Genomic DNA, 24,382 nt, shown 5'->3' on the forward strand with positions numbered 1-24,382 from the left:
CAGGTTCTCATTTGTTTTACCTGCACTGGGCTGTGCATGTGAATCTGCAACTGATTCTTGCCGTTCTTTGGTGAGTAGTTTTTCTGCAAGGTGAGAAAGGGCAGAACTGGCTGATGTCACCCCATGGGCTACCCCATCACACATCTGGCTATTCCACTACCTTTTTCCTGACTTCAAGGCTCCCTCTCTGTCCTCCCAGGGCTTCCCCCTCCTCTCCCCACCCAGAATTTACACAGCAGCTAGACAATAAATGAAGGAAGACCATGACCTCGTGCATGTGTCAATTTGCAAAAGGGAGAGGAAAGAAGAGGCTACAATATGGTTGTGTGACACACACTTGTCTTCATGGCTATCATCAATAAAGTGTCAAAAAAGAGGCAAAAACATCCTGCAAAGTCATTCCTACAGAAGGAATGTTCCTGCCTCCTTAGGTTCAGGGTTTGCAGGGAGAAAGAAGCCGTCCTTTGAACAGTGGCTGCTGGAACAACCACGTTGGAGACTGGCCTGATTGAGATGTTGGGTTGGGTTCATTGAGCAAACGTCCGTACTTCTTCCCTGCAGCTCCTGAGAAAGTGAGCTCTGGTCCCGGTGTCACTGGATGCCGGGTGGCCCCTGTGATCTCAGAAGAGTCCACGTTGCTTCTTCTCGTTCTGCTGCTTCCATTTGGGCATCTGGTAGAACTCGTCCTTGGACTTCCCAAAGATATCGTGGAAATCGGCATCAGAGAGATAGTACTGCAGTGGGAGGAGAGAGCAAGGAGAGGTCAGCTTTGCCTTTCACAGAGGCCAGGACACCTCCATCGGCTGCATCCCTTCCTCACTGTGCCAGTGCTGACCCCTGACTCCAGGCCAACAGCTCAGGTCCTGCTGACTGTCCTTGTGGTGGGAGGTGGAACATCCCAGCAACTGTTCCTCAACCTGCTTCCCAAAGCACCAGGGGAATAAAGCACCAGCAGCCCAAAGGGATGCTCTGGTTTTGAGAGGTTAGCATGCAGTGGTTGGAAATTGGCTCCCACTAATCATACTGAGGCCAGGACAAATCATGGTGCGTCCTGCTGGCCAAAGTTTTGGATGGTTTCTTAGGTAGCAATTCACAGTGAAAGCATCGCCTCTTCATTCAGTTCCCTCCCTGGACTGGAAAGACAAAAAGTTTTGTAGATAATGGGCTCATCAGTGATATCGAGAAACTCTGGGGAAAACAGAGCTTGAGTTTTACCTGGCATTTTGGGTAGAAGAAAGCACTCATGTATGGCCTGGCTGAAATACAACCTTTAGCACATGGGCATCACCGCAGGGCAGACCTACTGGGCCAGCTGTGGATCAGCTCTCTGGCTGTGGGTGATGGCCTTTGGTAGGAGATCTGGGGCAAGAAATTGGTCAAACATGGGTTGTAGAGAGTAGAGGGAATCAACCCTCTGTGTCCCTCCAACTGGCTTGCTTGGACTCAGCTACAGAAGTTGCCAAAATCCTTGGGCTGATCAGAAATCTGAGATGTGACATTCCTCCCTGTCCCTGGACGGGATTTGCTGAAATGTAAGCTTTCTGACAAAAAAAAAAAAAAAAAAAAAAAGATCCCTTCTGGAAGGAGTTTCAAATGAAAACAAACACCAAGAGCCCAAGCAAAATGCAAATCCTGGCTTCATTCTCAGCTGTGTCCCCTTGTCTCACACGAACTGTACTTTGATTCTCTGTCCCTCCAAGGACAGAGGTTGGGTAGCAGAATGAAATAACTCTACCATAAGAAAATGATTTTTAAAATGACTATTTAAAATTATTTTTCTGCCATAAAAAAATAGAACTACTTCAATTCGGGTAAAACTACTACAATTCCCTCTCACATGAAACTTTTGCTTTTTGATGAGACCTAAGTGTCCAGCTAGTACCTCCTTGAGCCTGAAGCAGGACTTCATAGTCTAAAGCACCCGTGCACTTAGTCAGTAACTAAGTTCCAGGCTAAGCTACAAAGGCATCAAACCAGCAATGTTGTCACCTCTTTTTTAGTGGGGTCCACGCCTTCTGGGAGTTCATCCACTGTCTTGTTCATCAGCACCTCTCGGGAGTAAATTTCTTCACCATTGGGCACCAGAGAAGGGCTGCTATTGCTGTTATAGTTGCTGCTATTGCTGTAGCTATTGCTGTCACTGTGGTTGAAGTGTGATTTATACTCTGGGGAAGCACTTGCCATACTTGAACCAGCCAAGTTGGTCATGCTGAGGGTTCTCTTGTTCAGGCTGATGTTGTTAAGGTCCTGCCAAATGGAGGAAAACATGTCAAGACAAGAAGCTCTGGCAGAGCAAGTTAGGGGTTATCTCAGGAGCTTTCTGTTGGGGTTGGGGGCACTGTTTCTGGCACAGACTATCTCTTGGTCTGTTGCTCCAAAGCGGCAAGGAGAAAGTCCAAACTAAAAACTTAGTCCAGCACCTCCATTAATGTTACATCTTAATGTTAGGACTGCTAAAAGCACAGCACTGATGAGAGCCCTTAGAAATAACTGAAGATACTTACAACCGTCTCATTCTTCTCAAGGTAACATCAGGGGAAGGTGCATGTGGGAGGACAGAAGGTGAGATTAGATATCTACCATGTCTAAAACTTCTAAATTACCTGCATACCCCTCCCTGATATGCCACCTCTCCTTGTTCAAAGCCTCTGCCACTTCCCTCCAGCCTTCCTCCTGCCCCTGTTCAGGGACTGTTGGGACCTTGCTTCCTCTGTGCCTTGTAGGATCTCCCATTGGGCTGCGCCCTTCTTGACCAGAGGGACCCTTGTCCAGGGTTTCAGGAGCCCCACCACTGCAACCTACTCAGACAACGCTTACCTGCACACTCTTATAGCTGCACACACTTTTACTTGCACATGCAGTTTAGAAAGCAGCTGGCCAACCTCCTGCTCACAGATGCTGCTGCACAGGACTGGAGATGGCCCAGGAGATCTGGGTGTATTTATGGGTTATTAATCACGTCCCCCTCTGCTTCCCACAGAGGAGCACAGCTTTGATCCTGACAGCCTGAGGTCTCCATGCCGGCTCTGATCATTATGTCCTCTCCTTCGTGGGAACAGGCTGGGGGATCCAGTGGTGTTCAAACCCAGGTGTTTCCCACCCATGGGCTGAGAAGGAACTCACCACTTTGATCTCGGATATAGCTGACACGTCTCCTAAGCTGTTCTTCATCTCCTCATAGGACTTGCCATCCTAAAGGTAAAGGGAGTTGTAAGAAGTGTGGGCCACCTTTAATTGGCACATGCTCCTGTTTGCTAATGGGATCAGGAGATCATACAAATTTTAAAACCAAGTGGTGCCCATTGGGTTGGCCTCCTGCAAACCCCAGCTCCTGGAATCAGGAGACTGTGCCAGAATCTGAACTTTCACGTGAAAACAAAGAAACAAACGGGCTTTAGCCTTCACAGCTGTACAATGACAGGTGAAAACAGGAAATTTAAAGACTTCAGAGAGCAAAAGGCAAATGAAGAGAAATCATATTTACCACTGGATTTAAATTGTTTGAATTTTACATGAATCCTGCCATGCATGAAAATTTGGGATAAAATAAAATTCCCTTTTTTCCCCTTCCCTGATTCATTCAGCTAAAGCAACAGATTTTTCAAAGCCTCTGACTTCTTGTAATTTGGTGCTACCGTGTATTACCAGTTACCTCTTACTTCCTAAAAAAGGAATATACTAGATATATTGGCAAAGCTCATGACTGTGTTTTCCTGAGCAGCCAGGAGATGTCAGTTCTTCACAGAATCATCCAACAAACTTCCCCATCAAGAGCAAACAACATAAACACATGGACTGCAGAGTAAACAGATTTAGACCCAAAACTGAGCAATGAACACACACACCAGATGTTTCTGGGATGTCAACAGTTTGGATTGCTTGTCTGTAATTGCCGAAGCTGCCTACAGGGGTTATTTTGAGAGGCCCATATTTTATGAGCTGTATCCTTGTTTTTCAGCTGTGCCTCAGAAAAACATCAAGTTTTGACCTTTGTTCTAAGCATCGACATTGTTTTAAGGGTCATCGCTGTGGGAGCTGCTGTCTTATCTGTCCAAATCCAGCTGTCAAGACAGGGTCTCTACCGTCACACCAGTTCCAAGGAAAGACAAAGCAAACCCAGCCGCAGGAAATAAAATGTCTCTGTACGAGTTTTCCTGCAGTGTGAAGTCCCCTGGGGACCTGCACGCCATTGTCCCACCTGCAGGCTCCGGCATGGGACTTCACTCACAACCCTTTGGGCAACCAGAAGAAGGGATCGCTTGTGAACTGGCCGAAACCCGATGTTCACAGGAAAAAAAAACAGGCCAGAGAAGGGACAATCAGAGACAGCCCACTGGGGAAGGCTCTGGGAATACAGCACTTGGGAACCGAGCTTTTTCCTCACTGCCCATCATGTTCTGCCTTTTTTTTTTTTTCCCCTTAAGCCGTGCACACCAGTGCCATCGGGTGGCAAGAATTCAGGCGCACAGCCTGGCAGGGTTGCTTCCACCTGGCTGTTTGCTCGGAAGGGATGCTCTGGCTCTATTAACCACCAAAGCCCTTCCAGGCTTGTCCTTTATTCCCGATCTATTCTGTGCTGCAGCACAGAGTCCCCAGGCTGGCTGGTGCACGGTCTGCATGGAGTTCAGTGCACGGCCCCTTCCTCGGTCCAACCACACTGTGCACAAGCAGGGCTGGAGACTGGGTCCTGGCAGAGTACGGTGAGACCTTGTGCATGGGCAACACGAGCAAATCTCTTCTCCGTATTATACTCCTGAAATGATTTGAAGTGTTTGAAAGAGGAGAGAAAGGACTTCTTTCTTTCCCAGGCATCTCCTGGGGCAGGTTTCCGTTTCTGTATAGCAAAGAGCTGGTATTTGTAAATCAGCTTTTGAGAAGAAGGCTTGTGTGTGGGGACCAAGGGTGACCTTGCTCAGGAGCTGCTGGGCTCTGATGGGCAGTCTGCAAACCTGAACACGAGACCTGTCTGCTCGCATCTTTCATTTCACCGGTGTTTGCCCTTAAAGCTGAGCCATGAATTTTTCTCTGTGGCTGTATTTTGAAAAATGAACTTTTTTTTTTTTTTTTTCCAATTTCCTTTATGATGTGGGGTGCTTCTGTTTTCACTCTGAGCTTGATTTCACTACTAGCAGCCTCAACCCATTTTTGACTGAAATCACAAACCTGATTTGGAACTTAACCTTTTTTAAAATAAAAATGTGAATATTGTGAATTCAAGCCCATATACTTGCAAAAACCTCCGTTTCACCAAACAGGCACTTTTTGCTGGCGAAGGAGTAGAAGCTGCTCAGGTACCACCAGGAAGCTGTGAAGCTCAGGACATGTCATTGCAAGGTGTCACTCCATGCACCATAGAGGATATGTTCACTGACAATAACACCCTTTAAGCACTGCTGATCACGTGTACACACCACAGGGCTTTTCCAGCAACTTACACTCCATTTGTAAGGGTCCCAAGCGTTGAACCATCCTGTGAAGTTGAGGGGTTCATAGCCCTGCTTCACCAGTATTATTGGGGTTGCCAAGTCTCTCCCTGCTGGATGGGTCTTGAGATACTCCTTAGCTGAAGCAATTGCCTCATTCTTTTCGTATGTGTTGGAGGCTTTGCCAACCCAAAGGAAAATCTGCAAGGAGAGAAGGTGTTGAAGATCGGTGAGTAGTTAGGACCTGTGTAGACACAGCTGTTTGTTCTCCCCTGCCAACTGGAACAGAGATAAAACTGGAAATGTTGTTTCCCAATAGTCCTCTGGGATTTTCATCCCAGATTCACTCCCAGGCAAGAAAGATTTTGTTTTTGAGACAGGCATAAACCAGAAATATTTCAGGAAACATCTCTTGTACATTTCAAGGGAGCTAAACCCAGTCCTTGCATGGGGCAAGACTCCAGTGGCCTCAGAAAGCAAAGCCCTCAGTGGCAGTTTCTGATAGTCTAAAGTAATTTGTCACCATTGGTGCTGGGAAATGAGGGGGAGGGTTTCTGGGTGCCACCAACTTGTATGAGCTGGCAAAGACTGGAGCAGGTCCAGCTCTTCTCACCTTGGAGCAAGGCATGGACCAGGTGTCTCATTTTCCTCCTTTCTGAAACAGGGCTAGCAATACTACCTCACTCACGTGTTTTGTACCTGGGTGAGAAGGCCTGGACACGCGCCTGGTTGTCTGACCAAGCATCGTGAAGGGTTTGGAGATGGGACAGAAGGCACGGCGCCCTTGGTTTCACATTGAACGATGGATTCAAACCAATTAAGCCATAACCTGTTTGAAAATATGTCTGGGAAGAAGAGGAGTGAGAGTCTGTGCTGACCTCTTCCCATGTGTCTAGCAGCATGACATCATCTTCATCCAAGTCTTCCTGGCAGAAGCCCACCACCTCTGTCATGATGAATCGACCCGTCTGGTTGGAGCACTCGAAGAGGCGAGGCTGGTAGTGTGTGATCCGCTCTTGAAACCTTCCTCATGCATGGCAGGGAAAGAAAAAACAAGAGAGATAGAAACCTTTCCCTCATGGTTTTACTTCAGGGCCCTGATGCTACTTGTCATGACCTTGATGGAAGAGGTGGGAACATGGAAACACTCATCTGAGGGCCTGAAAGTCAGCAATGTCAGGTTTCAGGATTCTTGGACCATTTTAACAAGTTTTAAAGGTAACTTTTTCTCCACCCAAAGAGGGCAAAAGCAGAACCCTTCTCTCATTGCACAGATGAGCCTGGTGTCAGGTGAAAGCCACATCAGATCACTGCAAAGGTTGCAAAGGAACCCACCACCTGTCCTAGGGGCTGGAGAAAGGTTGTTCAAAAGCAGATTTAGTTTCATGAATCTTCTGGGGATGCTCACAAAGCTAATAATGGCTGGAAATGGAGCATGTAGTTCATGTAGCCCATATGACAAGATACGGGACAGATTTACTGTGGGGAAAGGAGAACGTAACATACCCTTGTCTGCAAGGTTTGGATCTGCTTCACAGGAGCTGCCTGACCCAAAAAGTAAGAAAGAGACATCTTGGTGTGTTTTCCGACCAAGTTTTTGGTGATATTCTGACCTTGTGCTCCCTTTAGTGAGGACATAGTTTCAAAGTGCTCACTCACCTTCCTGCAAAGTTTTGATCTTTTGCTTAATGTTGCCTGGCCAAGCCCAGAGGAACAAGCAGATCACTATTACCTCTTTTCACTGGCGTAAGGTGCTTTGCCTCCTAAGGCTTCCCAAAACTCTGCTGGCTCTTGTCCTTCCAAAATGGTGTGCTTGTCCCTTTTGGAAACAATGTCAGCTACCATTTTTGCCATCTCCCTCTCATCTCCGCTGCATCCCTGTGTGCAGGACATAAAAATGAGGTGGAGGTAGGAACAGACTGGCAAAACTTATCTGTGGGGAAACGCTGGCTTGGTCCTACCCTCCTCTGGAGAGTTTCAGACCTGCTTGAATGCTTCTGAGGATCTCATCTGAGGTGATCACTCAGAATCCATTTCTAGTCTTTGAAGGTACATTCAGCAGCCGATGGCATCTAGAGCAAAACTCATAATCATAGAATGGTTTGGGCTGGAAGGGACCTTTAAAGACCCTGTAGTCCAACTTCCCTGCCATGGACAGGGACATCTTTCCCTAGATCACATTGCTCAAAGCCCCATCCAACCTGACCTTGAACACTTGAAATGATGGGGCATCTGCAGCTTCTCTGGGCAACACTTCTGCTTCAGTTTGCTCTACCATCTCACCCTGAAACACATGACTAAAACAGGATAAATGAATATGCCCTAATCCTGGCTAATTTCTTACAGCTGGGTAACCTGGGGTGCTTTATTCAGCTGAAAGTTATATGAACATCTAAAATGAGGTGAAGTGAGCCCCAAGATGGGTTACTTCTGTAGAGAGAGGACTGTGTTACTGCTGATTCTCCACAGACAGAGCCTTCTCCTGGGTGCACCTTCCTCCATTGAAATTAATGGGCTACCTGCCCAAGGATACACCTCCACAGCTCAGTGGCAGTAGGAGACTCAAGCCCCCCACCAACAATTTTGACTCCCTTCAGCTGCCGGCCCTTGGACTCAGTGCAGTCTCACCTTCCCACACCACAGGTAGCAGACTTGGCTGGTTGTCAGCAGGAAGACATCGTTGGAATTGAGCGAGGAGGCCCGGGCTGGCACCTCTGTGGCCTTTGTGTTCATCTCGTCAGTGCCCCTCACCTGGAAGAGGCGGATCGCTGGCTCGGGTGTGCTTTTCTGAGCTCGGCTCGTGCCTCCCTGCAAGGAAACAGAGGGAAGGATGGCGTTGGGAGGGGAGGAGGGCACACAAATCCAGGGTGCAACTGGTTTGAGGAACAAGGCTCTTGGGGTCACAACCTTCCACACTGCTGCAATGATGGACCATGATCCTGCACAGAGCAGGTGAGGAAATCCAGATACCTTCTGGTTCCAGGCCAGAATAAAACCCACATGTCATAACTTCCACATTCCTCCCGGGTTACTCCAAGTCTTGATCAACGCCCATCAAGGTGTTCGAGTTCAATGTGAACAGATCTTAGTGTCTGCAAAGCATTTGCCATGTAAACTGGGCAAGGCAGCTGGACTCAGATTTCTGGCTGCACTCAGCTTAGCTGAACATCTGCCATAGAAGCTGTATGGTGGGACCAATACCGAGAGCTGTTCCCTCTTCCCCATCCATTTGCAATGTCTCCACCACAGATGTTGGCAGCCAAAGCAGCATGTGAAGTCAGTTAGTAGTTAACATGATATATTTTGGATAGGGACAATTCAAATCAAGTAACTGTCTGTAGGATATTTTGGAGGACCCTCTCTGGATAGTGGTATCTGTAATTTACAGGATGGTAGTCTTATTGTAACTCTGCAAAATATTTTGGGGTAGAGTTGGAAAGAACATCACACACTAATGCTGGAGCTCAGGGTGGACAGCTGAGTCTGGCTCAGTCCAGGACTGTGTTTACACATATGGTGTTCAGGCCACTTGGGAAGTAGCAGAAATGTTCCACCACTTCCACCTGCCAGCCCATGCAGTCCTGGCAGGATCCTTTCTTGAATATCAGCCCATTTTCCTGGACTATTTCCATTGCAACTGCCAAGCCATCGTTGGTGCTTGCCCCTTCCATTGCCCACGCGTGCAAAGCCACGTTACCTCGTAAATGACCAGCTTGCCCTTGAAGATGGCCAGGAAGTGCGTGGGCTCCTTCCCCATTGTCACGCGCACCTGCACGGCCTCGTCCCCGTGCTTTTTGTCCAGCTCAATGGCATTGAGGGCACAGGCAGTGATTTCATCCACAGAAGCATGGCGACCCTGGGGAAGAAAGAGATGGCCCATGCAGTGTGATGAGATGAAGGGTATAAAGCTCTGCACAATGTTATTTCTTGCTAATCTCAAGCCCTGCATATAATATTGTGAGATCAGAGTTAAAACTACCAGATGTTTAAATTTCACTTGCATTCTGGTTTTGGAGACTTCAGCATCCCATTTTTAAAGCTTTGCTCTGCATGCCAGGGAAGGTAAATATATTTTAAAAAGGAAAGCAGAGATACTCGTGTACACACATGACTCCAGGAGCTGAGGCTTTAAGGGACAATCTGAAAGACTATGAAGTTTGACCTCAGCACTGTAAGCCCCACAATCCTTCACTATTTCTGTCTGACATTGCTGTCTCTATGTCTGATGCCAGCTTGGGCTCAGGGTGTCCATGCTGCCTACAAAACACAGCTCGGGATATTTGCAATGGACAACCGATGATCAGAGGACATGTGAGTTCTTCTGGATGTTTGGGTTGGGATTTTTGCATGTAATTGCTTCCTTCAGCTTCAGGCTTCCAGCAGCCACAGCACAGTCTCTTCTGCTTTGGTTTGACCTACCTGCCACATGTAGAGGACGTAGTGAGGCCTGCCTGATCTCAGGTACGTGTACAGGACCAGGTAGCAATCACCCCCGTAGAACTGCCCATATGTCTTGGGATTCACTGGCTGCATTTGCAAGTCTTCAATCCTCCACACCTAGTCAAAGAAATGTCTTGGTGAGCAGCAGTGGAGTCAATGTGAAAACAAAGCGCAGCCGCTTTGCCAGCCGACCCCTGATGTTCAGGTCTTCTGTTGGAAAGATAACCCTTCCTCTCCCTGTGAGATGCCAGCCTATGTTCCCCCAGCTTCATTAAGTGTTTGCTGGAAAAGTCAGGTCTCTTCAGTGACTGCCACAATACACGTGCCATTAATGCACTTTCAGCAGTCGGTGGCCCGACTAAGGAGGAGCAACCTCCAGGACCCTCTCAGCCCCACAGCCCCTCTCTCAACCAGCTCCACCTTCCATGGGAGGACACAAGAATGGAAGAGGTGCCTCTGCTCTGCACAAGTTTGGTTAAGATGGGCCTAACTGAGAGGCACTGTGAGAGGGGGGGTTGACTGTATCAGCCTCATGACCCGCACACAAGGCAGGAGAGAAGTCGTCTCGGTGGCTGCTTTGTTCCACTGGTCACGGGTTGGAGGAGAAATGCCCCATAGCTACTGTAACTGCTGCATTAGTTAGTCTGCAAGCACTCTGCTCTGGCTGCAGCCGTGCTTCCTTGGGGAGCGTAGGTGGGCACACCTTCACAGCTGCTGTGTGTGAAAAGGCAGATATGTTTGGAAACACAGTGATTATTGCATCCTCTGTCAGCAAAAGGAGCTCTCTCACCTCTATCTCCCCGGAGGCATCATCAACCATTCTCTGCTCAGCAGCTAGCTCCGGTCTGGCGTGGAGCTGAGTGGTGTCAAACTTCACCTGCTCCACCTTGGCTGCATGCACCAGCAGAATATAAACAAGAACCCAGTGAATGCATAATAACGTACAAACCCTCTGCATCAGCCTCACGCACACACGCAATCATTATACATGCAAGAAAATCCTGGTCCACAGTTGCAAGAAGCCAGTCTTGCCAGCAGTAAGCCAATATTGATTTTGGAATATGCAAGAGCTCACACACTCCAGTGCTGATCTGTTACAGGCTGGCAGCTGGCCATATAGCACGTTCCAGTGATGACTGGCTTGTAAAAATATTGGTTGTCTCTTGACTGAAAATTCATAATTGTTTTCCAAATCTATACGTATTTCCCACCTTTTGAAATGCCACTTTCAGAAATAAAATGTCTACATTTCTCCACCTTATGATAAAGACAGAGGACATTTATGGACAGCACGGAGAGAGACAGAAGCGGAGAGAACAGAGACAACTTGCAAGGGAAGGAGATTTGCAGCTTTCAAGCTACTATGGATGGAGACATTCAGCATCTCTGCCACCACCCCATATTCACCAATAAGTTCTCTCTCTTTGGTATTATTTACTTTTAGGGATTAATGCATTATAATATTCACTTCAGCAGTGTGGTAAATTGAGGCACCATTGACACCTGGTGTAAATACGGAATAATTCCACTGACGTCAGGAGGATCTTGGATGGATGCCAGTATAAATGAAGGCAGAATATTTTTCAACACTTCCTTATCAGGTTCAGTATTAGCTCTTTATAAAGAAAATTAGGAAGTTCTGCAAGTGTGAAATTTTGCATAGAGTTTTTCAGATGCCAGTGATCTTCTGCCAACATTTACATTTGGAATAAATGGCAGTTTGGTTCGTATAAGAACCTTCAGCAGTTCTGAATGTTGTTCAGTTCCCGAATCCTTTGCGTGTACTGAAGAAGGTGGGAAATAGAAGGCACGAGAAGAATGTGCACTGGATTTTCAAGATACTGAAGGCAGGAAGCAGTTAATGTGAATGATGTTCCCTCAGCTGTTGCTTAGCACAGAGAGGAAAGCCAAATCCAGGACAAACACGCTTACCAATTTTGCCGATAGTGTAGATTTTGCCCAGTCCTTGTGTTTCATTCTTTTCTGTCCACCTCTGGAAGAGCTGTTTAAACATGGCTGACTCTGCGCCATCATTGATCACTTCAATGTTGGTGGATGAAGGATAGCCTTTGGCTTGGATAAAACCCTGGTCAGTTTGAAAAAGGGTATTAGTGGGGACACACTGAGCTTTTTACGCACATGAGAAGAGGGATGTAGACCTGAAGCAGCCCAAAGAGTGAACAGCCCCCACTGAACACAGTGGTGTGACCAAGGGCAGGATCCACCCAAGACGTGCCTTCAGGCTTATAAATGGAGGTGTCTACAAGCTCTCACTGTAGTGTCCATGTTTATTTCTGTGTTTAGGAGACTGAACCCTACCCCTAGATGCTGGTCACCTGGATCGCATCCTTAACTTAACCTCTACCTGGCACCTCAGTCTCGAAGAAAATCTCACTCAATGGGTTTGATGAAAAGTCTCCTCCTCTATCTCAGACACTCCATAGATGGCTTCTGGTGATGGAACTAGGCGTGGAGGGAGCAGTGATGGGGTGTGCCTGCGACCCAAGAGCCTAGTTAAGTTCTTTTCTCCAAACTTTTTGTCCCTCTCTAAAACAGGGAGACTGCCCTTTCTATCTCCTATAATAGAAAGCATGCCTGCCAGGGCAGTGAAGGGATGGAGGCAGCTAAGTACCCCAGAGCATGATGTGTGTTCTGAAGCGACTACACTCTCACAAATCTCTATTTTTTTCTTTCCTTTTTAATTTTTCTTAAAACCAAATTATTTCTTTGCAATAGGGCCACTATTGAGTTAAAAGACTACTTCAACAGAGGTGCTTGATACAATATGAGAGGGAAGAAAATTATCTGCGTTCTGCCACAGCGCCAAAGCCATTGCTCAGTTTTTGGGAACTGCTCTCATGTTTATCTCGGCAGGCTCCAGGATGACCTGGAGGTACAGTGCTGACAGCCATGGTTCAGGGAAGGAGCCTGACCGTGGGCTTCTGAGCATTCATCTTCTGCTGCAAATACTGCAGCCACACGCTGCCCCTAGGGAAAAGCAGAGCAGATGGTCTTCCCATCCCTCCCACCTGCCACACTGAAAGAAAGAGATATCTTTTGTTCTACATGTGTAGCTCAGGGCCAGAATTTGCAGAGCTGATTGCCTACTAAAAAACATCCAAGTTAAGCTTTTGAAAGGAGCACAGAGGACTGTGGGATAAGTTTTAAGGCAAAGTTTGTCTAAGCTTTTCTTCTGCAAGACAATAGGTGCAATATATGTATATATATATACAGGTATTGAAGCTGGGTGTCTCCAGGTAAGACCTTATTGAAGGTGGGGCCACTGAAGTTCAGTATCTCCTAGTAAGATGTCATTGAAAATGAGGCCATTTATGGTCACACAGGTGAAGAGATGAATTAAAAGCTAAGTTCCCTTGTAGCATTCACTTCAACACGCCAACTTGTAAAAAAACTACCAAATGCCTTACTCGCTCAGGCTCCCTTGAGGATAATTTTTTGCTGAAAGGAAGTGTTGAGGCATGCTCTGCCAGAAAACAACTGCGTGGCAGCTCCCCTGGAGGAGCGGATGTGACAGGGCACTATGCTGGTGTGCTCTACCTCAACATAAGCCCCCATCTTGCCTCAGGTTGCCCAATCTGAATTAAGAGCAGTTAATTACAGATCTCTTTCTACCCAGGGGAAGAGCCCTGTATCATCTTCAAGTTCACACGCAGAACCTGGGCCCAGACCCATTGGTGTTGTGAAAAGGACTTGTTGCCTGTAATGGACTTGCAGCTGAGGCCTGTAGCACCTACGTAAAAGATGTGGCTTTTCCGGAGACCCCAAGCAATCGAGTTCCCCACTGACTTGCCCAAGGCATTACTCTTGGTTTAGAACACAAGAGATGCCTTTTAGGGTCAGAGCAGTGGTCATGCTGCCTGGGACAGTGCATATAGAGATGCTGCTTAGTGAGCACACGTGAGCTTGGCGGCTGTCTTCAGTGTGATCCCTTCACTCTCCGCAGCGTCCATCAGATTGGGTCATGGATGTTAGAGAGGATATAAGAGCCCCTTTAATATCTGTTTATGGACCTGTTGACCATGAGTTTGTCTAATCCCATCTTGACGCTGCTGATACTCTCTGCCTCCATCATCTCTTGAATCGACAAATTCCGGAAGTCCACCATCTACTGTGTAACAGAGTATTTTCTTTTATATTTTCTTCTCTTTAACAAATTTCTTCCTAGCTTTAGTGGCAGGTCTTAGTTCTAGTGCAATTTGGTGAAAAACAATTTTGTGTTTACGTCATCACGTCTCCCTTAGACATTTAACTTCTGTCTGTTATTACACAGGCCAGCTCCTCAAGACCTACACTTAATTGTAATTAGTGGTCTGATCTAGATTAGCACTCAGTTAACCTCCCACGACATTGTTTGCACTATATTACAACTCACCACAGCTCGAGTGAAGGCTGCTTTCTTCTCTTCTGGGCTGGAGGTTTTTCCTCTCCAGACGTAAATTTTAAAACCACCTTGGTCTAAAATGTAGCAGTCCTGAAGTGAAACAGAAAAAGCAGATGTAAAAACTCTGCACAGGCAAAGGTCCTCCTTTGTAGCCTACTCAGGTTGGATCCTCCTTGAAGATTTAGATTATATGTAGATCTAGCTCATTTCCTTGCCTTGCAGAGCCCTAACCCTGGTGCAACAATTAGCAGAGGCCACAGAGGATGGCTTTACCGTGGTTCATAGAAGGACTACAACTACCATCAACCCTGCAGTGCAGGGGTTCATGGGTATGCTGACTTTGTGAGCACACCTGACCCGGACAGCTGCCCTTTAACTGTAGTGAGTTCAAATATGTATTTTTCTTAGGCATTGCTCAAAACTGGCCATTACCATCTCATGAGAGATGTTCCCAAACCAATAGAAACACCATCTCCAAAAGGCTCCAGGAGGTGTACGCTGAAATAGCACCCTCAGCCTGCTGTGCTTCAACACTGCTGATGGTGGTACTCATTTATGCCAAATCTGCTACTCAAGGAGCAGGAAAATTCCAAGTTAGACATCTTCTGCAGGACTATTTTGCACCCCCCATCTGGAGCCCAAAGTGTTGCATCGTTGTGAATGCGGCAGGATCCCGAACCCAAAGGGGATGAGATGGCTGCCAAGCAGCCCGTCTCCGCTGCAGAGAGCTGGTGCTCCACACAACCCACTGTGTGACCAAAGGCTTCTCGTTTTTCAAACTGAACTTTGACGAGAAAAGCAAAAGCTTCAACTGCCTGTAAAAGGAGACAGATTTAACAACAAAAGGAGACAGATTTAACAAGGCTGACACCAGGGTGAATAAGGGAGCTGGAGCCTTGCAGCACAACACTGTTTTGGAATAGGCTGGTTTGTACTGCAGAGGATTAAGGATGAGCAGTTCTCTGCCAGATTTTAGCCAGAAGGATATTAGGAAAGCCTTTGTTTTCTGAAAGCCTTTGGACAGAGGATTGTCTGTAGGGATTCTCCTTCAAGGGTGGGTCATTGAGGCCAGCCACTTGCTACAGCAGGAAAACACATTTTCATGATTTTGTGAGCAGAGTATTTATTTGCTCTGAATTCTGCAGGTGGAGGGCTATCACCAAACACCAGGTATTAAGAACCTTTATTTCCATCTGGAGTTTATTGCTGGCCTGCAGCTCTGCTTGACTCTGATTGCCAAGCTAGTATCATCCTTGGCTGAGAGGGTCGATTTGCCATCTCTCGTTAGAGCAGCTTCAACGCACCACCTACCTCTGGCCACTGAGGTTGTAGTAGGGTCAAACCGTCCTGTTTGCAGAGGACACCTGATAAAACTGAGTGATGGAAGGGCTGATAATTTTCAGGAAAAGGGGAATCATGTTGAAACAGGTGCTCGGCTCAAAATAAAGCAAGCCACAGCATTCTTTCCTTGCTGTACGGGCTGATGGCTTTCTCTCACCTCGTGCTGGAGCAGATCCTGTGTCAGGGGCCGGGTGGCTATCTCCTGTACCACCAGGTCATTGTCCTTCTCGTAGACACTGAAAGACAGAGTCACCGAGCAGAGTCAGGCTTCGCAGTGCTCGCTGTGAGAAGGAATAGGGTTTGGAGCCCACCCCCGGACTTACTGGTAGAGCCGGACGTTTGCTTTCTGCAGCTCATCTGCTTTCGCATCTGGGATGGCCTCCCGGAGCTCCCCGCGCCTCTCACCCAGCACCATCTTCATGATCTGCATGAGGTCTGGGGAGTCTTTCTCATTGTCAATAATGCCGATTTGAGCGCGGCCACCTCTTTCACTGTCCCTGATGCTGCGAGCTAGTGCGAGACCCTGCGCAAGGATGAGCAGGGGGTAAGTCCTGATCCAGGCAACAAATTCAGCAAGACTCAGACCTAGAGCAATGACTGAGCACCAATAGTCCAAGCCAGGTTACCACAGCCCTCTGAAGCTTCTATTGCCCTCCAAATTTAGCTGTTGAAAAAGGGGATGTGTCTATAATGCTTGTTTATTAAGTAACTCCCAGGAAAACATTGCTTATTAGAGTCTCAGCTGGGGGTTGCTCCCACAGGGCACAGCCACGTGGTAGCCACAGCAGGCATTGCCTATGTGTGACTGTGCCTAAGCAAGTCCAATGATCCTGTGAGATAGTTTGGGAGAGAGACCTATGCCTGCTGAGGACAACGAGGCTGGATGCTGCAGACCTGAAGGACCCTGGGTGCCCTGTGGTGACATTTAACATTTAAATGTTTCAAGTATTCAAAAAATGTGAATGTTTTCTGTGAAAAAAAGCAGCGTGAAATGCCAAGGAACTAATTAGGATGAAATCTCCATTTTCCATTGATTTTTTTTTTCCATGACTCTTACTACAATAGCTTTAAAAGGGGCCCCTCTGTCAGACCTAGGAAATGACCTGCTTGATTGCCAGGCCTGAGATGAACTATGACCTGTTCCTCACAGCAGCCTTCCCTCTACCTGCTCCTCTTCTGTGTCCTGAGGGTTTCTTTGACTCTTCTCCACCCTCTGCTGGATCTTCTCCTCTAACCGTTGTGTCCTGGAAAGTCACCTTCCCAGCGAAGCTGCCCTCTCTCCCAGCTCATCAGGTGATGTATGTATAATGACTGGCTATGAATTCAGCCAACTTTCCTGACAATCCATTGATACATTTGGCTTTATTACATGCCTGTCTCGATTCCTCTATCAGTAAAATAAGGATAATGACCCCTTTGCAAAGCGCCTTAAGAGCTATGGATCTGACCTATCAGCACCTGGGTTATGTATTCCCGCTTGTCTCATATTGACCAAGCTGGAATTCCCTGCGATTCTGTAAAAAAAAAATAAAAATTATCTACTCATAGGGTAGTTACTGCAGCTAAATCTACTGGTGCAGCTGACTTTTTAGTCATATGTCATGCAAACTACAGAGCACAGAAGGACAGAGATGGACCTTCTCAGAGAGAGCTGAACACCTTTCTGGAGCTAGAGCTGGTGATGTGCTCGTGGCCATCCATGAAACCCAAGATGAAGCCAGGTCTGAATTAGAACAAAGTGCTTCTCTGGGCCTCTAATACCAGCAGATGGGCAAGTAGGTGATTGACCATGATCTTCTCTGTTCAACTCTGTGTTGCTGGTTTTACCGAAATTTTCCCTGTGTAAACATTGAGTGGTTTGGTTTTTTTTTTTTTTCCCCTCCAGGCATCACAAAATACTGCTAGTAAACCAAGGGTCTATACTCACCCTGGATTTCTCAGCAATGCTGCAGCTGGGTCCATTCCACTGAATCAGCACTTTCCCAAGGTCCAGCAAGAAAACGTCACCCTTGTTGAAACTGTCCCAGGAAAGTGCTACCTGTCACGAGGAAATGAAAGTGTTTGGCAAAACGTGGGGGGACAACAAGAGCTGCAGGAGATAAGTCACAGCCCTTGTGAACTTGCCCTTGGGGATGTAACAACTGGTCTTCAATGACATGCTCATTTTTCTAGCACTTAGCTCTTCACTGAGCCAAATGTTTTCTCTCATGATAATACCAAATCCCCAAGTAAGGTCTTGAAAACTATCCTGTAGTAAGGGTCCTTGAGCAGACATGAACTATCTAGCAGGCAAATCTGGTTGAAAATAGGTGTAGAAGGAGAGGCAAGGAGAAATGATCCATAAGGAGAGAGGGCTCTTCTTACCTCTGTGGCTGACACGTGCTTTTTCCCCTTGACATGAAGAAGACGTTTGATGTTGTACATATTGGTCTCCACATGCTTAAATCCTGAAGCCACTCCTCCCTTCTTGTAGCTGTTGTGTAGCAGGGAATAAAGAGTTAGAGCTGGTTAGAAAATACCTTCCCGTCTATTTTCTGAGAACATCTCAAGCTTTTGGTGACAACAAAAAAGGCTTGAGCCAACATAATCTTGTTGGACAGGGCTCTGATCTAGCTAAAGATGTCCCTGCTCTCTGCAGGGTGTTAGACTAGATGACGTTTAGAGGTCCCTTCCAATTCAAATCATTCTGCGATTCTGTGATAATCTCAAAGTCCTGAAAATAGAATGTCAAATGCTATGGTGCTTCACTGTACTGTTCATGATCCCTGGTCAGACCGTGACTCCTCACTGTGTCCATCTTCCTGTTACGGGTGTTGAGTTGCTGTTGTGCACTTTGGGAGAAGGTGTATAGATGAACAGGCAGGTCAGGATGTCAATGGAAACACCACACAACCAAACTGAAAATCCCACTAACCATAGCAGTGACATCTCAGAACTGAAATATTCCATAAACATTCAATAAAAAAATAAACAAGTTTTGCAGAAAAGACTTTATGCTAAGATTTTGTTTTCTGCAAAATAGTTATTCTATTAAAAGTAGCCTAGATAGGACATTGTTGCCATAAGCAGATCAAAATGCTGTCATAAACAGGTACAGGAACTGTCTTTCTCTCAGATTTAATCTACCAATTTTGTTCTTCCATCCTTGAACACACACTTTGCAACAGCCGCTCTTAGCACTATATTGCCTCACTGCACGATCCCATCCCCTCATTTCCATGCCACTTTGTAAGGAAGACACAACCACACCATGAGAGGACACAGTCCCCCAATGAAGTCCCAGAGCCTTTTTAATGTTTTTTTGGGGCAAGTCTAACCCATTTCAACATATCCTAGGCTATTTTAGAAAACAGATCCAATGCTCATACTGCAGTAGTAATTGACACAATGTGATTGCCATTTATGGGAAAAAGAGACAATTGCTGAGAGTCTTATAGCTTTTGCCATGTGGAAAATACATGTATCTTATTGTAGCTTGGAAGAAACTGGCAAATGTGGTCAGGCATGTGAGTGATCCACAGTACTTTAGACTTGTTTGGCCCAGAAGGCTATTCTGGTGACTAGTCTGCCTGTCAAGATGTGTAAAGAGCCTGCTTTAATTTCTCATTCTTCCTCAGACTTCCTGCTTGACCTTAGGGATGTGATTTAGACCAAGATGAAGTCTAACTCATACTGATTTCGGAGGCAGATCAGTTTCCAAATAGATTTCTAAACCTACACACTTTTGAAGATCTGAATTTTAGTTCTTTATTGCCCCTTACTCATCTTTAAGGTGAGGATAAAAGCAACTTGTTGTCTCACAAAAGTTCTAAGGAAACACATGAGAGGTTGCAGAGATGCACAACACAGAAGTATCGAAAACCAAACTGGGATAAAGGGTATTAAACAAGGATGGGTTTTCATTTGTGTTTTCTTCAGCTGTTTAAAAGCAAGGCGCTTCGGCTGTTTATTGCCCGTGAAGGTCCTCCTGGAGGACAGCTGTTGCAGTCACCTTCCAAAGACCCCAAAGGGAGCAAAAACAACAGGACTGGATTCAATGGTATCTTTTAGATGGCAGAAGTTCTGAGTCAAACTTCCCTTCCACTACAGGAATATGACTCCCAGTATGAGCCAAATCACCACTTGTCTTCAAGGTGGATATTAGTCTGAAGTGCCCTGAACAGGCACACTAATCTAAAGCATGTGGAGAAGAGGAAGGAAAACCCTAGGGTGAACAAAAGGGAGGTTAAGATGCAATTACTACAGGTATCTGGGAAAAAGACCAGTAGAACAGAATGACGTGGTTCCAGACTCAGTGCTTGTAAGTAATTCTTTCAAAATCGGAATTTTTTCATCTGAATTTTGACCAACACAGCGCTGATCCATATTTTTCAGATTTTTGAAATGTTGATGGTTCTGAGAAGTAGAGAAGCAGAGGGAACCCTTGGGACCATGACCCACCTTGTTGCAGGGTGTTTTACACTACTCACATAATGCCATTGCGGAAATAGCTTTGGAAGGTCTCAGACTCATGCCCCTGCACTTCCCGGTGCTGCACGGGGTTTCCCCCGAGCGCGTTGTCCAGCTGGGTGACATACACGGCCGCGGCACCTTGCTCATCCTGAGATGAATCTTTGCCAATCCAGTAATGCAAATCCACAGTGGAGCCGCGAGAGGTTCTTTTGGTCTGGAAGAGGTGGGAAAGATGAGTCAGGATGAAGACACAGCCCATACGTGTGTTTCAAATAACACCGCTGGCCAGAGAGACCTGGCAAAACAAAGTGGCCATGGAGCCCTTTCCGAGTTCTGCTTTTCTCCTGGGCAAGGGGAGACAGGATGGAGCCTTAGGAGGGTCACTGGGAGCTCAGCCTGGAGCCAGGGACATTATTCAGGAGAGCATTTATAGGTTTTATGTACATATTGAACTGAATGATGTTTCTGTCTGATATTCTTTCCTAACTTTTGTTACCAAGGAAAACTGAGCACCTGTGCAATTACAAAAATTAATGCGTTCAACATGTCCTACTTTTGTAGAGTTGGATATTAAAGAAGACTCTTCTTATAGCTCACTTTTTAAAATGTCATCTACACTGCTCTTTGTTTGCCTGGAGATACTATCCTTTCTTTCCTGTTCTCTTTCTCATGTCACACTACAGAGTAACACAAACTGCCTCTGAATTCCTGCTGACTTGCAAAACAGACATAACTCCCGATGAAGCTAAGCCTGTGTGTGCATGCTGTGATTCATCTTATTACAGGAAAAAACCAATAGCCTAGAAAGAGGAGGCAAGCGATCTGAGAACAGGTGTGCTTATCGTTATGTGAGTTGTGCCAGTTATTTTTCAGCACCTACTGTGTTAAACCCTATCATGGACACCTGGGAAAGGCAATAAAAGCTCATTTTATAAACTAGATTTGACACTAAGTTCTGTTTATTTGCTTTGTGCAGTGATACCACAGCGAAACACACTGGAACAACTTGAATAAACTACAGCTCAATTCCTCTAGGCACAGCTAATTAATTTCAAATTGCAAATCGCAAAATCACTCAATTTAATACACTCTTATTGAAGATGATCAAAGTCCCATTGTCCTGTGGACTATCTTTGATTGGAGAGCCTCCAGTCAAGATGCAGAATGCAAAGATGAGTATTTTAACCCTCCTATCTGCAGGGGGAAAGGAGAGTTGTGGGCTTATTAAGGGCTTTTCTACCTGGGGAATCTATTGCAACATAAGCTGAGCATGTGAGCGTCAAAAATCTATACTGATATCTACAGTCAGCTCCTTGCAAGGACACTCATATTCTGCTCTAAGCATGTCCTTGGGTAGCTGCTACCAAATTGATTCAGCACTTGAAAGGTAGCACAAAGGCATGTGCATGGTGAATTAGAGCAGGAGACTCGTTCTGCATCACTATCCCAGCCTGATTTCCTAGCTTGACGTCTAGTGGATGTGCATTTGGCTCTTGTGGGATAGTGGAGGATTTGTGTCTCTTGACTGATGGAGATGTTTGCAGGAGGGACACTCAGACCCAGGAAGTGGGAAATACTTCTTGTTTCCACCGTAGGGACATTTTTTTGATGCAATGGGGCCTGGATTGCTCTATGCAGACGAAGAGGTTTGGAAGGAAGTCTGGGAGCTGAGCACAACACATCATCCTCCCATAGAGCTTCAGGAACACAAGGCACTTTGTACAGCCCCTACAGTAGAGCTGGTTCTCAGAAGACCCTCATGCTTCTGGCTAGCCTAGGTTCAGCTGGTTGCAAGTAGATCTGGACCAAATTTGGGAGGGACAGGTGAAGTGTCCTAACGGGGACATGAGAAGGGCTGCAGAGCCTCTCTGCTGCTTGTGTGACACAGAGTAGACGGCCCACCTCCATAACCCACATCATCTGCTGAAAATGAGACCCTCCAGCCAGCCAACTCTCACACCCTCAAAAGACTCCCATAAGTCATGCAAATGTGAGCCTTGGTTTAGTTTGCCAGGCATGTACTGGCCATTTTGCCGTGTCTGGACATGACTCTGTTGATTAGCAGATCAATAATTTTAATGAATTACAAAGTTAGTGTTTCCTCTGGACTTCTGATTTACGAAACACACAGTGTTGCAACAGCCATGTTAAATTCAGGTGAGTGATTTGATGGTGAACGCACATGCACAACCACTTTTACCCATCACAGTGCTGCTCTCACCAGTGAGGGTACCTAGGTCAAAGTCAGAGCTAAGCACAAAGGGTTGAACCAGTTGCCTACCAAAGAGACCAATGTTTGCTACCCTTACTTACATGCAGAATTATGTAACAGTCTCCTTCAAAAAAAGTCCCATAGGCCTTTTCAGGTACAGGAACCATCTTCATATTCTGTAAGGAAAGGAGTGTTTGGGTCATTGCTAGAACCGCAGAAGTTGATGTTTCATTTCACGAAACAGTAATGTGAGAATCAGGGTTTGGACAAGGAAGAATCAGGGATGTGCTTGTGAGCTGGAAAAAGCCACTTCTGGGGGAAATCCCGAAAATACTAAGGGGTGGGAAGGGGCAAATGGTAATGCTGCTTGGAGAGACTGACAAGTATTTTTTAGTCTCCTTACCCTTCTGCAGTCCTGTAGGTCTAGAACAAGAAGACCTGGAGGTCAGGCTGAAGTGTTCTAGAGCTTGCATTTGTAGGGAAGTAAGGACATCTCATCCTAGGTTTAGTTTTGGGGCATGCTTTTTACTCATTACCCATAAGTTTAAGGATAACTTTCAGAGCTTTGTTAGGATAACCACTTTGCCAGGGTTTCATAGCAACTAACAGTGCTGAGAAAAGACCGACTTGAGGACGCTGATGTGCCCCTCACCCCTCCAGACCCTATTTGCACACTTTATCTGGTACAAGTGCACCATTAACTAGTCATGCCTGCCCAGTGTATGTGCCTGGATGTGCCACCCTCCAGCACACGTGCAGCTTCTGAGCCTGCACTGGCTCTGTGGTTTCCTGGAACAAGTGACACACATTCTTCTGGTGGCCCGACTTGTTTCCCAGCGTATCAGATTGACCCTTGTGAACTGACACATCTCTAATTACAGACCCTTGGAAAGAAGCTTAGTGTAGTGCTTTGGAGAGAACTGGAAAGGCAAAGACCCTGTGATATTTAGAACAGAGCTGGAACCTGTAGAGAGCCACCACCATTTAGAGACATGTGTTGAAGCCCTTTCCCACTGCTCTCCTGAGTGGAGAGTGTACTCCCCTGAGTGGACTCTGCATCTCAGTCTATGCGCTCTCTCATTGCAGTGGAATGTTCTTGGTGAATTGGGACAGAAAAAGGCAGAATGGAACACAGGCCAGCTCCAATCCAAAATCAAATACCACCACAAGCAGAAGGTGACCTTGCAGGCTGCAGTGTATCTCCTTGCAGTGACCCATTGATCGGAACGGGAAAGACAAGGATGAAGTGCAAACAGACTCCATGGGTGCCTTCCCCACAGCAGCTGCTGGTATAGATTAACATTACCTATGCATAACCCCTCTTCTTAGTGAAACAAGGAATTGATTTCTGGTGTGCTAAAGCAGCCTTGCATTGGTTCCTGAAGGGGGTGAGAAAGCCTTGAGCGCTGGAGGAACAGCTTCTGTCCCACCACATTCATGCTTCCTTAGTCAATATTATCCCTATTTTACAGAGCAGGAGACCAAATCAATTACACATTGAAAGTTGCACAAGAAGATGCTGGATCTCATGTTTCCCACCGTTTCTTATCTGTAAGACCCTCTTTTCCCATCCAGATTACTTCAAGAATATCTCTTTCCTAAAACACACACAAAGGACATACGCCATCATTGCCTCTTGTCATACCTCTATGCCCCATATCTGCAGTCCCAGCTTTTTCTCAATAGTTGGGAGATTTGTGTCACCGTCTGTCATCCTGCAGTCTGAACTAGAAGGGAAAGGAAGAAATAAAAACAAAATAACTATATAATTGGATACAACTGTAAGTGTGCTAGTCATCTGGGTTCCTCTTACTGTCAGTAGAGGGTTAATACAGATAATCCACACCTTGAAGTGTCTCTATCTCTCTGTTGACTATGAAGAGAGCACAGCTGTAGCTATCAACAGTTAAGTGGGATGAACTCCCGTTCCCAGGCTATCCCAGGCTCATGGGGGTCCAAGCAAAGTGTGGGATCACAACCCAGCAAAGACTGGATAGGATACCATTGTTCTGGTATTTGAGGTGGAAAGGAGTCATCAGGGTTTTGGCCCTGACATCAGTACTGCTTTGTTCCCACCATGGCAGGAGGGGTGGCAGAGACAACAGTGGACCT

At 46.4% G+C, this 24,382-nt stretch overlaps 1 protein-coding gene across 1 annotated transcript; it reads right to left on the reverse strand.

Annotated features, from left to right (window-relative positions):
- Window positions 1-620: 620 nt before the first annotated feature.
- On the reverse strand, window positions 621-23,984 carry VILL (villin like). The gene is made up of 19 exons (XM_009960490.2): window positions 23,916-23,984; window positions 22,372-22,446; window positions 20,076-20,272; window positions 17,971-18,079; window positions 17,534-17,644; window positions 15,930-16,129; window positions 15,764-15,842; window positions 14,257-14,355; window positions 11,796-11,949; window positions 10,654-10,754; window positions 9,843-9,980; window positions 9,121-9,279; window positions 8,052-8,231; window positions 7,156-7,301; window positions 6,302-6,446; window positions 5,436-5,624; window positions 3,124-3,192; window positions 1,990-2,247; window positions 621-734 (listed from the first exon to the last, which is right to left on the reverse strand). The coding sequence occupies exons 1-19, from the start codon at window positions 23,982-23,984 to the stop codon at window positions 621-623; spliced, it is 2,592 nt and encodes an 863-aa protein (XP_009958792.2).
- Between the last annotated feature and the right edge of the window lie 398 nt (window positions 23,985-24,382).

The sequence above is a fragment of the Leptosomus discolor genome, chromosome 6 (genome assembly GCF_034619465.1).
Source record: "Leptosomus discolor isolate bLepDis1 chromosome 6, bLepDis1.hap2, whole genome shotgun sequence".
Taxonomy (NCBI): Eukaryota; Metazoa; Chordata; class Aves; order Leptosomiformes; family Leptosomidae; genus Leptosomus; species Leptosomus discolor.